The sequence below is a fragment of the Pseudophryne corroboree genome, chromosome 6 (genome assembly GCF_028390025.1).
Source record: "Pseudophryne corroboree isolate aPseCor3 chromosome 6, aPseCor3.hap2, whole genome shotgun sequence".
Classification (NCBI taxonomy): domain Eukaryota; kingdom Metazoa; phylum Chordata; class Amphibia; order Anura; family Myobatrachidae; genus Pseudophryne; species Pseudophryne corroboree.
In genome coordinates, this window is record NC_086449.1 from 29506306 (window position 1) to 29522821 (window position 16516).

The window sequence follows — 16516 nt, forward strand, 5'->3', positions numbered from 1 at the left end:
CTTGTGCAGGCTTATCGGGACTAATAGGATAGCCCCCTGTGGGACAATTAGCCCCGATAAATTATCGGGGCTAATTGGATATAATTTGCTGATTTTTCCCCCCCTGAAATTCCCGTCATGCCTACTAGTATTGTGGAGTCACATATTTGTATATTTCACCTACAGCGATGCTCTCAAACATACTGTGGTGCTTGTAACTTGCAGTGTTCCTGTGTGAGTTAATAATTTTTTTTTTTATATATATATATTGTATTTTGAAGTTATTTTTATTTTTTGCCTCTCCCCATCAGGTGGTCTTTCGTGTTCAGTTCAGGGCTGAAGAGGATAATGAAGCACTTTGGCATAAAGAGACATATGACCAGCGCCCAACTTGAAGCCAGGATGGCAAAGATCTCCATGGCCGTGGTATACTTGCCACGGGCACTAAGGTAGGCCGGGATAAAGGACACCCAGACAGTGAGAAAGGCCAGCATGCTGAAGGTGATGAATTTGGCCTCGTTGAAGCTATCTGGAAGTCTTCGAGCCAGGAAGGCAAGTACAAAGCTGATGGTGGCCAGAAGACCCAAGTATCCAAGCATGCACCAGAAGGCAGCGGGTGATCCTTCATTACAGTGAGTTCCGATTACTCCAGGCTGGCTGAGGATGTCATGCTCTGGGAATGGTGGGGAGAGGGACAACCACGTTATGCATACACCTAGCTGTATAAAAATACACACCCCTATCACGAAGTAGGACAGCTTTGTCCCAGTCCATTTCCTTAAACTGCTGTCTGGCTTGGTGGCCTTAAAGGCTATCACAACTGTGATCGTTTTGGCCAGGACACAGGAGACACATAGCGAAAAACTCATGCCAAAGGCCACCTGGCGCAGAAGGCATTTTTGGGGCACTGGATAGCCAATGAAAGCTAAAGAACATAGGAAGCAGAGAGACAGCGATAGGAGAAGAAGACAACTTAGTGAGTAGTTATTGGCTCTGACAATGGGAGTAGTCTTGTGGTGGACGAAGAGTCCCAACAGGGCAACTGGTATTGTGCAAGAGAAGACACTGGTGGCCACCAAAGTGGCTCCTAATGGCTCTTCATAGGAAAGAAACTCAATTGTCTTCAGGAGGCATTGGTCCTGCCCGGCACTCGGCCATTGGTCCCATGGGCATCGGAAACAGTCAACAGAGTCTGGCAGAGAAGAAACCAGATATCAGTGGCAGAAATTGGTCTTATACAACATATGTACTTTGAAGGAAATATCTTTTGCTCCTTCCAGGAAAACACTATAAAGGTACCTTTGGACCCTTGTACTTACCAATATTGAAATGTACAATATAGAATATAAACCTGCTAACAGGGATATACCTGTGTTTCTACAGGTCTGCATGAACACACCCTTACTGTACTAGGCCTAGATAAGACAGCTCCTACCCCCACTGTACTATCCCTCCTGCCATATTAGAGTGAGGTTATGTATATATACATTGATTATTTCCTACCCATACACAAATCCAGTGATGTCACAGCAGCTCACATAACTGCAGCCACAGTGTTTTTACCTACATCCCATCCCATCCTATCAGGACATGCGACAGGAGCATTAGCTGTCTGTAATGTTTGTGGGTGGGTATACGTTACCATGTGCTTCACCTTCATGATTCATATCTGAAAATGTTCATTTGGAGGTATAGTGGTCTTTTACATTACCTGTCTGATTGGAGATATCGCCCAGAGGACAGGCTACGCACTGGAAGCAGCACACAGGCTTTCCCGGTATAGCAGCTTTTCTGAAGCCCAATGGACAACTGTGACTGCAGACAGAGACCGGGATCTGGGGAGAAGACAAGGGCTAAGGAGAGTGGGGGTAACAAATATATATTAGCGCAGTACAGTCAATGTATTCAATAGAAACCATTGTTTACAGAAATGACTGTATTATATGGGATGTTATTGGCCCTAGTGAAAATACTAAGGATGTTTTACCTAGTCACGGAGGCGTTCTGTGACCACGTAAAGACACATGGCTGCGAAATATCATAAAGTGACATAATATCCGTTACACTTTACAGTACGAGCCGATTAATCCTCATGATACAAAAGTTCTCCTAATGAACAATGAAGTCATAATATCAGAATTTACCAATTAGCAATTACGTCCGAACTATTATATACAGGAATTTATACTGTATATAGATTATCATCACATGTATCAAAAATAGAATATTCATTTATTTTTTTACTTTCACAATGGTTACCCCCTTATGGTGCGTTCTCAAACAGGTATGTATGTAGACAGGGACGCCTACTGTACAAAACAGACGGACCCAGGTTCCGGGGTTGTAGTGACCTGGTTGTATTATAGCACATCCTGGAGCCCCGGTGTGTGGGATGACTATATGGATTTGTTTGTCTCACATAACAGCACAATGTTGATTCAATACTAAATTTCCTTTTGTGTTTAATTTATGGCACTACTGTCATAAATTCCACCAATTTTTTTTTATGGTTGACAAATCTGTAAATCCTCAGGTTCAGATTACAGATTTGTATTTGGGAATATAATTAGAGGTTGGTCAAAATTAAATTTTTTTGGGGTGTAGAAAATTTTTGGGATATATTTTTGAGATTAAGATTAAGGATGGTTTAGGATTAGGATTTGGGAATTTGACACTGAAGTAAATTTTTAGGGGACTGGGACACGGGAAGATTTTGTTTCCGGTGTCACATAATGAGGGCAAGGTAAAGACTTGGGTTAGGTTTTCACTGAAACAGGGCAAATATTATGTAGATGTACTTGCTGACATGGGGATCATTGATATACAGTTTTCTGTGTACCTGCTGTTCCCCTCCAGTCCACTGGATGGCGCTGGTATTCACCATGAACATGTTCTCTTGCTTGGCACTGCCCTCGTAGCTGCCCACCTTCACTTGCTGTACACTGCCCTGTGGGCCAATTTGCCAGTTCACAATGTCGTACATAGCTGGAAGATTCCCGTTGGAGTCAAAATAAACATCTCTATCATCTGTTGCCTGGAAACGAATAGTCCGCATGGAGCGTAGGACCTGCAAAAAACCAATAGAGTCACTGTAGCTCTTTCAACCATGTTCTGACATGAGACTATATAGTATTAGTTGCCTAGCCTTCATCTTACTAATAATTGTGCTGCAACTTCTAATGCGGGCCATACATAGGTGCCGCAATTCCCTCACTACCCTGATTCATTAATTAAAAAGGCAGCTCGGTGGCCATCAACCAGTGCCGTTTCTAGTGGTGGACGGGCCGTGCTGCGGCACTTTTCCTGTCCCTAACTGCTCCCCCTCCTCCCTGTCGTTGTACTCCACTCAGGGGGCAGAGTTTCACAGCATGACACATATTCGCCGTGACATCATGAGGCAATGCATCACTTCATGAATCGCCGCCTTCGGAGCGGAATACTATAGAGGGGGCAGGAGAGCTGGCGGGTCTGGTGCAGGTGCACACCCCTGATAACGAGCATTACATTACACACCCCAGGCAATGACATTACTCCTAGCAACGAGCATTACACATCCCTGGCAATGACATTACTCCTAGCAATGAGCATTACGCAACCCCGGCAACAAGCATTACACTCCCCTGGAAACGAGCATTACACACACCTGGCAATGACATTACCCCTGGCAACTAGCATTACACACCCCTGGCAATGAGCATTACACACCCCTGGCAATGGGCATCACCCCTGGCAACTAGCATTACACACCCCTGGCAATGAGCGTTACACACCCCTGCAACTAGCATTACACACCCCTGGCAACGGGCATTACCCCATGGCAACGAGCATTACACACCCCTGGCAATGAGCATTACCCCTAGCAACAAGCATTACACACCCCTGGCAACGAGCATGACACCCATCCCAGATCATGAAACTTCTGGCAACGAGCATGGATCCCAGAGCATGAAACCCCTGGCAATGAGCAAGACACCCAGCGCATGAAACCCCTGGCAATGAGCAGGTCATTTTAAAGTAATTAGAAGCTTCACTAAAGGGCATAATGTATCACGGGCATTGCGCTGTGTGGCATAATATGTTGGAATTTTCTTTTTTCTCCCTGTGGTGGCCGAGGTCTATTGGTGCTAGGTCAAATACTGGGGTGTAAGGTAATCTTTTCCTGTGAGGCCGCACCCATTTTAGCGAGACAACACCCATTTTAACGAGACCATGCCCCCTTGGGCGCATTCAAAATTGTGTTTTTTAATGGGGGTGTGTGTGCATTTTTGAATGTCAATGAGGGGGGGGGGGAGGCGCATTTTTAAATCTCACACTGGGAGCTAAATTGTCTAGAAACAGCCCTGCCATCAACGATTGGTGGTCTATCGGGGAATCGGGGAATTTCTGCATGGTAAATATCCACAATTCACCAATCCCGGTTATCTCTGGTCGGATTTACCTGATTCTCTGACCCCAGTGTCTGGAGAATGGGGAATTAGGACAATCCATCTCCGATGTACAGTATGGGCCCTGTAAGGCACAGCAGGTCTTCCCTACAAATGGACTTGATGCATTCAGTAAGTCATGGTATCAAAGCCTGTCAAACAGGACACCAGATGGGCTCAAATAGGACTACGTCAACTGAGTTCTGTGCGAATGTGTAAGTACATATGAGAGGTCTGGGGCAGAACTTGACAGATATTTGTCAAGAGAAATATAAAGAAAGTTGAATACAGCAGGGTTACATTGTTACACTGCCAGGCTGCAGATCTGTTATATTCATAGTGCAGGGATGTTTGTCCTCTCCCTGCCCAAAGTGCCACTGTCTGCAAAGGGGAAGGGTGGGGGACAACAGGACCCCGCCGGGTGACCTTCCAACAGGCACAGGCCCGGGTAAAGAGTACCCCCCCCCCTCCACTCTGCGCCATTGTATAAGACTAGGCCAGTAGAAGGGTGCTGTAGTATAATGGGCATAGATTAAGCATCAACCAGTATACTGAATCATTTACCTAGATGCAATACTGCCTACACCTTATAGTTCACTAATAGTTCTCTCATATTAGAATTAGAATTACTAATTGCTCATTGTGTGTAATGGTCTCTTACTCATGAAATGTCATATTTACCTGTCAGGGTCAGACTGGCCCACAGTGGCACAGGGGAAATCCCCGGTTGGACCCACCCCCTCATCTAATGTCGGGTTTCAGAGAGTGAACTCAAATTATACATTGTTACTTACTTTACTGGAAGGGGGCTCTGTGCGGGCTGGTCTCACCCTGTGGTAACTGGCCACACCCCTTAAGCATGGGCCACTACCACTGCATTCCCCAAGTGGGCCCTTCATGCCCCAGTCTGACACTGTCCCCAATGGATAATATCTATACTGCTGTCACAGTACTAGAAAACAAAGACAAACGTATTCATCGGATTTAACTGCGTATTGAGCTTGCCCCAAGGCTCGTAGCCCAAGACCTCTCTCATTGCCTCGTCTGACACACGTCACCAGGACTTTTCGGGTGGCTACTCTTCTCTCCCTTAGAAGACACCCCAGCTTCTCAACCTCAAGGTGTCCTCTAAAAACTCACCCTGGTGCCTCATAGTCCACTGTCCTCCATTCCCATTCATCACAATGTCAATCTGTTTGTACCCATTTCCTTTGTTTTCCTTTGTACCGGTGTGTCTTTAGCATACAAATGGATGGTATGTACTAAAAGGAAAATGCGGCCCAAAATCCCCAAACTGCCAATCAGGTCCCTCCCAGTGTACCCTGCGACGCACGCATCATTCTAGATTCTGCTTCATAAACCCAGAAGTCCTTGTACCAGCTGTAGGTACATATTGGTGTTAGTAACGCCCGTATGTACCCGATAAGTGGCGGGAAGTGTCGCATCCACGATGTGGTGCTTAGTACATCCCGCCCAATGTCTGTGTACCCCTGTGTATCTCCTACAATTTGAGCAGCATTATCTACAATGTTTAACTTTATGGAGTTGATCCAATTAGGTGTGAGTTGGTTCCTGCGAGTCGTTCTCATGGCAAACACGCCCTGCGCATGGCATTTGCAATCCAATTTCATACGCGCATTGCTTTTTCAGAGGAAATTCGTGGTGGTGGTGGTGGGGGGGTTTGTGAGCACCCTCTGAAGGTGTGAAAAGTTAGCGAAAATACTTAATTTAATGAAAAATATCTGTACTTGCATGATCACCCTTAAAATGATTAATTAGGCATTTGGAAGAATTCAATTAGCTTAATTTTGCTAATAATTACGACATTATTGGGGTCAAAAAATGGGCTCAAATTACCCCAATGTCAGCTTTTTAATTTTTTTATGCACCGCAAATTGAAGTATTTATTTCAACGAAAAATAATTGCTTTTTTATTATTTTTTTTACCTTTTTTTTTTATTTTTTACAGTTTTTCAAGATGGCCTAAAATTACCCCAAAAGCACATCTTTTTCTACTTTTTATTTCGTACTTTTCGTATAATTAATTTCTACTTTTATGCCCTCTGACAGTCTTCTATGTGGTCCTACTTTCTCAGTTGTCACTTTTCTGGTGTCCAGGAAAGTCTATCCACTTTTTCATGCACTTTTCCAAGATTGCAGTTTACAGAAAAAAAGTTTAATTAAACAAACTGTCTTTCACAGACGTGACTCATTGGATCAAACTCGATAAATAATGAATAATAATAATAATAATAATCATAAATAATAATCATAATAACAACAACAACAACAACAACAACAACGACATAGCCATTCAACACATTCAGTACTACAAGTATTTAAGAAGACATATTGGCACCTCCCATGGATGTAAAGTCAATGGTTCCTTGCATTTCTCAGTAGAACAATCTTGCAGCCTGTGAGCTACGACGCGTTGCAGTGCCCAGGCCAGAGCATATACCGCAATGTAGACACTGTAAGTGACCCTCAGGACACTGATGCCACTGGAGATGTTTCCAGGAGATTCCCGACCTGTGCAGATTCTGGTGCTGTTGGAAATAATTGTTCCTGGTGTTTCCCATTTGCAGCCAAAGTTCTGCTCCCAAAATTCCTTCAGATAAATGTCATCTGGGGTCTTACTGGGCTTAGAAGCATTGATGAAGCTTTTCAGTCCAGGAATCTGGCCACTGTGTAGTGCAAAGCCGATAGTCCCCTGAAGGATGGCCCAATATTTCTCTTTAGAGACCAAGGCCGACGTTGACCATGACTCACTAGCTACCCAAACCTTCCCTGTAATATTATGCCGTAAGAGCTCCTCCACTACTGGTAGAAGGTTGGAGCCACTGGAGAAGACTACAATAGCAGTAGCGTTTGATTTGGCAATGACATTCCAAAGGTGTGGGGCATTTCTGTCCGCCCTACTGGTGAGGATGTACTCTGTGAAGGCAACACAAGCTCCTGATGTAAGGATCGCTGCCTTGGTGGCCCGAATGCCTTCTTGCCCATAGTCAGTGTCCTCAGCCAGCAGCCCCACCCAGTTCCAGCCAAAGAAGGAAACAAGCTGAGCCAATCCATGGGACTGGAAGGTGTCACTGGGGACAGTCCTGAAGAACGAAGGGAACTGTCTCCGATCACTCAGGAGGGAGCTTGTGGAAAAATAACTTATCTGCAAAGAATAGGAAAGATTACTAATATTACACGGTGCTCTGGCGAAAGGAATAATATCAAGATAGCTGTATAAAAGACCCACAGAATTGTCCTCACTTAGCTATCCTTCTGGCCAAACAGTTGTTTGGCTTCACGTGACATGCTAGAGAGATAAAACATCTCGTGATAAGGTCTCATAACTTGTGATAAGGTGCCACAATCCAGTATTATACAGCGCTTTATAGAAAACTGGCTTGGCTTTCTTTTTCACTAGCCTAGTGCCCCAATCTGCCTCTATCTAAGTTGAAGATACGTATGTGTGTGTAGTAAGCGTTCCTCTGCCCTGATTGACTTTACCATTAAGAACGTTGCATTATTCATCCATTAGTCATTAATCTATTGATGTCTAGTTCCTAGTTTGAGAGCACTATTGCTAATTTCTGCCATCAATGCCCTATCTACTGTACTTGCATTAATTTCTACCTCCCATACCTACCTCCCTATTCAGCTTTATCGCTAGCACTCACCTGTGGGTAGTGGTACAGTCCTAGCAGTCTGGCCAGGGGCAGGGAGCTGGCAGAGCTGGAGTCTCCTATGACTCCCCCTAGTGGTGGAAGTTGAGAATGACGCCTGTAGTTGGGTATAGAGCGGTTACCTCCCCCAGTAAGGAGCCAAGTAGAAGCCTCCAGAGCTCGCCCGGGAGATGCACAGGAATCGTACAAGTGGACTCCCAGTGTAAGGTTGGGGAGAAGGGAGGCTGAAGCGCTGATCTCGTCCACCGCCAAGAGCAGGGACTGGAGCCACTGGAAGGTGAGTGGCACAAATCTGCAAAAGACGTGTATAGATTGTTAGTTCTTTGAGCCAGAGACCTCCATCCTCTTTTTACTTGTTGCTCCCAATATGATTTTTTTTCCATTTCATAAACGAATACATGTTTGCCTATAAAAAAAAAAACCTATCCATAATATTATTCATATTATCGCACTGATATGACCTTGGGAAATGTTGCAGGCCACCAGTTTAGGTTGACTATATGTGATGGCGTTCCGGAGTTTCGGCATCCCTGGGATTGCCGGCCCTTTCTGACTGCTTGAGATCTGCTGTGCTGAAATGGCACATTGGGCCCGATTCCAATGTGGTTTTATTACACAGCCACAAGGTACACCGTAAGTAATATGCTCACGCTGCAGGAAATAGACGCCTCCTGCCAGAATCTGCGATCCGAGTGCTGCGTTCAAAGACGCCACATAGGATGGCCATCGCAACCATCGGTTACAGCACTCGCCCGTCTGAGTAAGCTGAAGCTTCCCATTGGGAATTTCCCCCTGTACCCCAATGGGCCAGTCCAACCCTGAAAACCACTGGTCTGTGTGAAAGGCTCTCCGTCTCTCCAGTAGTCATGAGAGCCCGGAGGGAGATGCATATGATTCTGAATCAGCCATTATGTTTCCAGAATCGATTTAAAAAAACAAAACATAAAAAACCCCAACACACTATATATTATTTATAAAAAAGGTCGGAACCCATACATTGCAAAGCTGGAGGGCACACTAAGGTGATCCCAAGCCCATGACTGTCCCACGTCGCCCACCTGGACAGCCAAGATGGCGGCAAGCGTGCCTGGATAACACTAAACTATTTGTTTTACCTACATTACGGAACATTTGAGACTAAGGGGGAAATGTACTAAGCAGTGATAAAAGTAGAGAAGTGAGCTAGTGGAGAAGTTGCCCATGGCAACCAATCAGCATTGACGTAACATTTATAATTTGCATACTATAAACGTATACAGAGCAGCTGATTGGTTGTCAATTGTCATGGGTAACTTCTCCACTGTCTCACTTTTATCACTGCTTAGTACATGTCCCTCTAAGGGTCTGGTGATTCATGTTTACTACTCTGCAGTAACTCATTTTATAACTTTACCTGTTGAGTAAATTCAACATCAATACAGCTAACATAGGGGCCATTCCGAGCTGATCGTAGCTGTGCTAAATGTAGCAGAGCTATGATCATCCACACTGACATGTGGGGGGACGCCCAGCACAGGTCTAGTCCTCCCCGCATGTCAGTCCCTGCCCCGTCGCTGAACTACAAAAGCATCGCACAGCGGCGATGCTTTTGCACTTCAGGAGTAGCTCCCGGCCAGTGCAGCTTTTGCGTGCTGGCCGGGAGCTACTCGTCGCTGCACGGCGCGCAGCGGGGCTGCATGTGACGTCACGCAGCCGCTGCGGCCCGCCCCCCGCACGGTCAGGCCACGCCTGCGTTGGCCGGACTGTGCACGCAAAATGGCGGGCAAATGCCGCCGTGCTGCCCCCTCCCACCCAGCGACCGGCTCTGCCTGTCAATCAGGCAGAGGCGATCGCTAGGCAACGACAGCCATCGGCTGTCAGCCATGCGCCGGCGCACTGTGGCGCTTGCGCAGTTCTGACCTGATTGCTGCGATGAACTGCGCGAGCGATCAGGTCAGAATGACCCCCATAGGGCTTAATTAAGAGTTGATTGCAGCAGCAAATTTGTTAGCAGTTGGGCAAAACCATGGTGGTCATTCCGAGTTGTTTGCTCGTTGCCGATTTTCGCAACGGAGCGATTAAGGCAAAAATGCGCATGCGCATGGTACGCAGTGCGCATGCGCTTAGTAATTTTACTAAGAACTTAGTAGATTTACTCACGGACGAACGAAGAAATTTCATCGTTGAAGTGATCGGAGTGTGATTTACAGGAAGTGGGTGTTTCTGGGCGGAAACTAGCCGTTTTCTGGGAGTGTGCGGAAAAACGCAGGCGTTTCAGGGAAAAACGCGGGAGTGTCTGGAGAAACGGGGGAGTGGCTGGCCGGACGCTGCGCGTGTGTGACGTCAAACCAGGAACGAAACGGCCTGAACTGATCGCTATTTGTGAGTAGGTCTGGAGCTACTCAGAAACTGCGAAGAAATTTCTTTTCGCTATTTTGCGAATCTTTCGTTCGCTATTCTGCTAAGCTAAGATTCACTCCCAGAGGGCGGCGGCTTAGCGTGTGCAATGCTGCTAAAAGCAGCTAACGAGCGAACAACTCGGAATGAGGGCCCATGTGCACTGCAGGGGGGGCAGATGTAACATGTGCAGAGAGAGTTAGATTTGGGTGGGGTGTATTCAAACTGAAATCTAAATTGCAGTGTAAAAATAAAGCAGCCAGTATTTACCCTGCACAGAAACACTATAACCTACCCAAATCTAACTCTCTCTGCACATGTTACATCTGCTCCCCCCCCTGCAGTGCACATGGGGGGTCATTCCGAGTTGTTCGCACGCTAGCTACTTTTTGCAGCCGGGCAAACGCATAGTCGCCGCCCACGGGGGAGTGTATTTTCGCTTTGCAAGTGTGTGAACGCCTGTGCAGCCAAGCTCTGCAAGAACATTTTGTGCAGTTTCTGAGTTGCCCAGGACTTACTCAGCCGCTGCGATCACTTCAGCCTGTTTGGTCCCGGAATTGATGTCAGACACCCGCCCTGCAAACGCCTGTACACGCCTGCGCTTTTCCAAACACTCCCAGAAAATGGTCAGTTGCCGCCCACAAACGCCCTCTACCTGTCAATCACCCTGCGATCGGCTCTGCAAATGGATTCCTCATTAAATCCATCGATCAGCTACGATCCGCTGTGTACCCGTACGACGTGCCTGCGCATTTGCGGTGCATACGCATGCGCAGTAGTTACCTGATCGCTGCGCTGCGAAAAACAGCAGCGTGCGACCAGGTCAGAATGACCCCCATGGTCTTGCCCAACTGCTAACAAATTTCTGCTGCAATCAACTCTGAATTACCCCCATAATTGTTAAGTTTAATTGTCATCTATATTAACATTATAGGGTTGATTCTGAGGGGTAAATTTACTAAGAGGTCTATTTAAGCCTTGGAGAGAGATAAAGTACCAGCCAATCATCTCCTAACTGCCATGTCACAGGCTGTGTTTGAAAAATGACAGTTAGGAGCTGTTTGCCCCTAGCAACCAATCAGATTCTCTCATTCATTTCTTAGGATGCAATAAATGATATAAAGATTCTGATTGGTTGCTATTGGCAACATCACCTCTTTTCACTTTTAGGAGCTTTAGTAAATTTACCCCCGAGTCTGGGACTTTATGCAAATACTGCTACAAAGCCCTCCCCTGGTGCACATCCGTGCGTCTGAATGTCTGCGCTGTAATACCGATTGCACCATCGAAACTTGCCCCAGCCCTATGTCAGATGCAGTTTCTCCACCTGAGTACGGCCTCTTTTGTGTGTGGCATTGCGTCTGTGTACACAACCACTTTCACCGACACACCCGCTACACTCCTAACACGGACCATCTACGTGAGTGCGCTAAGAAACCCCCCCTCCCCCGTCACTGCGCAGGAATGCCCACTTTATATTCCCTATACTTCCTGCGCGCACCTGAAATCGCAACGGCGCCTAAGAAGGAGAAGCAACTACGCATGTGGGCAGCCTTCATTGCAGGTCCCAACTTATGGACCTTCTAAATGCTTCCAGGACTAAAGCATCAAACTTTCTACAGCAAAGATTGTTGTAATGTACGTTATAGATCTGGTAGAGAAAAACCAATGATGTTTTTCTGGTTCTAGTCAGGTGTTTTACTCACGTGTTGCAGGTGACGGGAGGGGGCTGATATCTGAAAGTCAGCCTCTGGTACGTCCTATATACATGGACTGGAAATATACCGCCGATGGTGATGTCACCTTTTCTATAGAGGCCAGAGATATCTCCACCCTGCATTCTGCATCCTTGACCTCGGTCCACTCCCCCAGCGCATGGGACCAGGAGACAGGCCAGGAACAGGACGCTTAGCAGTCTGTGGCAGACGAAGGCACGGCACAGTAATACGAGGGGTTTTATCAGCGAGGGGACCAGCATAGCTGTGCAGGGGGAACGGAAGGGCGGACCATAGACTCAGATATATATGTAACGAAGGGGAAGGTATGGTCAAGTGTTAAGGCATAGTGACATTAATAATAATATAATAGTGGAGTATAATGAGAGAGAGAGAGAGAGAGAGAGAGAGAGAATGGCAGGGAGATCAGCCAGCTGGTGGGGTGGTAAGTGGAGATGTACAGAGTCCCCCCTCCCTATGTTACTCCACCTCACCATTCCGTGCTGGGCCGTGCTGGCTCTCTTTATAAGATGAGTTGCCCAGAGGGACAGAATATTACATTAATTGCACCCACGTGATGTTTGTGACTGCGTACCATGGGGACGGAACATCTTAGAGGCTCTCCCTCAGGAGACAACAGCATGGACCACAGACAGTCAGAGGTGGAGCAATGGCTCACTGATATAGAGATGGAGGATAAGGATAAGGAGTGAGAACCTAGACCTGGGCCTTTGACACAGTGCCTCACGTGAGGCTGATTTATAAATTAAGAGAGCCTGGCCTAGGCAGCAACATTTGTACTTGGGTGGAAAATTGGTTGGAAAATAGGGAACAGAGAGGGTTGGTCATTGGAACATTTTCAAGCTGGGCTAAAGTATTAGGGGGTCTATTCATGAAGCAGTGAAAAGTGTGGAGAAGTGAGCCAGTGGACAAGTTGCCCAATCAGTGTTAAGGTAACATTTAGAAAATGCATTCAATAAAATTATACAGAGCAGCTGATTGGTTGCCATGGGCAACTTCTCCTCAGGCTCACTTCTCCTCCCTTTTCACTGCTTCATGAATAGACCCCTAAGTGGTGTACCTCAAGGGTTTATATGCGTTAGGTGTGGGATGTCGGTGGCCAGGATCCCGGCGATCAGCATACCGACGCCGGGATCCAGGGCCAGACTGGCCAACTTGCACTTCTGGCATATGCTGGAAAAGGGCCGATGGTCAGGTGGGCCGGTCCGGTCCCTCAGAGAGCCAGGAAGGCTGTGCGCAGCCTCCGCCTCTCTGGTTCAGCCGCCCCCAACCGGTCTCCATGGAAATTAGGGGCGGGCCGCGAGTCCATGCCCCCCCCCCCCCCCGGACTCACGGCGCACCCCTGTACATCGTGACGGCGCACCCCCGCATTCACGAGTGACACTAAACTGTGTAAAATAATTAAATCAGGTCAGGATATAGACTCTCTACAGAACGACTTAATTAAACTGGTGGAGGTTTGGGCAGCCAAGTGGAGTATGAGGTTAAATATAGAGAAATGTGAAGTTATACACTTTGGGACCAAAAACAAGCATGCAATCTATAAATTAAATGGGGCAAATGTAGTCAAATCAGTAATGGAGAAGGATTTGAGGGTGCACACTGACAGTAGGCTTAGCAGCAGTGCCCTATGGGGGTCATTCCGAGTTGTTCGCTCATTATTTTTTTCTCGCAACGGAGCGATTAGTCGCTAATGCGCATGCGCAATGTCCACAGTGCGACTGCGCCAAGTAAATTTGCTATGCAGATAGGAATTTTACTCACGGCATTACGAGGTTTTTTCTTCGTTCTGGTGATTGTAATGTGATTGACAGGAAGTGGGCGTTTCTGGGCGGAAACTGGCCGTTTTATGGGTGTGTGCGAAAAAACGCTACCGTTTCTGGGAAAAACGCGGGAGTGGCTGGAGAAACGGGGGAGTGTCTGGGCGAACGCTGGGTGTGTTTGTGACGTCAAACCAGGAACGACAAGCACTGAACTGATCGCACTGGAAGAGTAAGTCTCGAGCTACTCAGAAACTGCACAGAGAAGTCTTTTCGCAATATTGCGAATCTATCGTTCGCAATTTTGCTATGCTAAGATTCACTCCCAGTAGGCGGCGGCTTAGCGTGTGCAAAGCTGCTAAAAGCAGCTTGCGAGCGAACAACTCGGAATGACCACTTGTGTCAGGATACAGCAGTAAAGGCCAATAAGGTGTTAGCATGCATAAAACGGGGTTTGGAGTAGAGATGAGCGGGTTCGGTTTCTCTGAAACCGAACCCGCACGAACTTCATGTTTTTTTCACGGGTCCGAGCAGACTCGGATCCTCCCGCCTTGCTCGGTTAACCCGAGCGCGCCCGAACGTCATCATGACGCTGTCGGATTCTCGCGAGACTCGGATTCTATATAAGGAGCCGCGCGTCGCCGCCATTTTCACACGTGCATTGAGATTGATAGGGAGAGGACGTGGCTGGCGTCCTCTCCATTAGAAATTAGATTAGAAGAGAGAGAGAGATTGTGCAGAGTCAGACAGAGTTTACCACAGTGACCAGTGCAGTTGTTGTTAGTTAACTTTTATTTATTTTAATATATATCCGTTCTCTGCTATATCCGTTCTCTGCCTGAAAAAAAACGATACACAGCAGCAGCCAGTCACACAGTGTGACTCAGTCTGTGTGCACTCAGCTCAGCCCAGTGTGCTGCACATCAATGTATAAAAGGCAAAGCTTATAATAATTGTGGGGGAGACTGGGGAGCACTGCAGGTTGTTATAGCAGGAGCCCCCAGGAGTACATAATATTATATTAATTTAAAATTAAACAGTGCACACTTTTGCTGCAGGAGTGCCACTGCCAGTGTGACTAGTGGTGACCAGTGCCTGACCACCAGTATAGTAGTATATTCATTGTTGTATGTATTGTATACTATCTCTTTATCAACCAGTCTATATTAGCAGCAGACACAGTACAGTGCGGTAGTTCACGGCTGTGGCTACCTCTGTGTCGGCAGTCGGAACTCGGCAGGCAGTCCGTCCATCCATAATTGTATTACAATATATACCACCTAACCGTGGTATTTTTTTTTCTTTCTTTATACCGTCATAGTGTCATACTAGTTGTTACGAGTATACTACTATCTCTTTATCAACCAGTGTACAGTGCGGTAGTTCACGGCTGTGGCTACCTCTGTGTCGGCAGTCGGCAGGCAGTCCGTCCATCCATAATTGTATTATTATTATAATATATACCACCTAACCGTGGTTTTTTTTCCATTCTTTATACCGTCGTCATAGTGTCATACTAGTTGTTACGAGTATACTACTATCTCTTTATCAACCAGTGTACAGTGCGGTAGTTCACGGCTGTGGCTACCTCTGTGTCGGCAGTCGGCAGGCAGTCCGTCCATCCATAATTGTATTATTATTATAATATATACCACCTAACCGTGGTTTTTTTTCCATTCTTTATACCGTCGTCATAGTGTCATACTAGTTGTTACGAGTATACTACTATCTCTTTATCAACCAGTGTACAGTGCGGTAGTTCACGGCTGTGGCTACCTCTGTGTCGGCAGTCGGCAGGCAGTCCGTCCATCCATAATTGTATTATTATTATAATATATACCACCTAACCGTGGTTTTTTTTCCATTCTTTATACCGTCGTCATAGTGTCATACTAGTTGTTACGAGTATACTACTATCTCTTTATCAACCAGTGTACAGTGCGGTAGTTCACGGCTGTGGCTACCTCTGTGTCGGCAGTCGGCAGGCAGTCCGTCCATCCATAATTGTATTATTATTATAATATATACCACCTAACCGTGGTTTTTTTTCCATTCTTTATACCGTCGTCATAGTGTCATACTAGTTGTTACGAGTATACTACTATCTCTTTATCAACCAGTGTACAGTGCGGTAGTTCACGGCTGTGGCTACCTCTGTGTCGGCAGTCGGCAGGCAGTCCGTCCATCCATAATTGTATTATAATATATACCACCTAACCGTGGTTTTTTTTTCATTCTTTATACCGTCATAGTCAGTCATACTAGTTGTTACGAGTATACTACTATCTCTTTATCAACCAGTGTACAGTGCGGTAGTTCACGGCTGTGGCTACCTCTGTGTCGGAACTCGGCAGGCAGTCCGTCCATCCATAATTGTATTACAATATATACCACCTAACCGTGGTTTTTTTTTCATTCTTTATACCGTCATAGTCAGTCATACTAGTTGTTACGAGTATACTACTATCTCTTTATCAACCAGTGTACAGTGCGGTAGTTCACGGCTGTGGCTACCTCTGTGTCGGCACTCGGCAGGCAGTCCGTCCATCCATAATTGTATT

General features: G+C 46.4%; 1 protein-coding gene across 1 annotated transcript; it reads right to left on the reverse strand.

The window, feature by feature from the left end:
- Positions 1-266: 266 nt before the first annotated feature.
- Positions 267-12299, reverse strand: LOC134934160 (extracellular calcium-sensing receptor-like). Its single transcript, XM_063929657.1, has 6 exons — positions 12166-12299; positions 8078-8375; positions 6763-7569; positions 2819-3046; positions 1691-1814; positions 267-1171 (listed from the first exon to the last, which is right to left on the reverse strand). Exons 1-6 carry the CDS (start codon positions 12297-12299, stop codon positions 267-269), a joined length of 2496 nt encoding a protein of 831 aa, XP_063785727.1.
- Between the last annotated feature and the right edge of the window lie 4217 nt (positions 12300-16516).

Excerpts from the sequence above, each read along its gene's own strand:
- LOC134934160 (XM_063929657.1), bottom strand. The coding sequence starts at position 12,299 with ATGCAGGGTGGAGATATCTCTGGCCTCTATAGAAAAGGTGACATCACC. Across the intron at positions 8,376-12,165 it reads CCTCCCGTCACCTGCAACAC|ATTTGTGCCACTCACCTTCC; the intron begins GTGAGTAAAACA and ends CGTCTTTTGCAG. Across the intron at positions 1,172-1,690 it reads CGATATCTCCAATCAGACAG|ACTCTGTTGACTGTTTCCGA; the intron begins GTAATGTAAAAG and ends CTTCTCTGCCAG.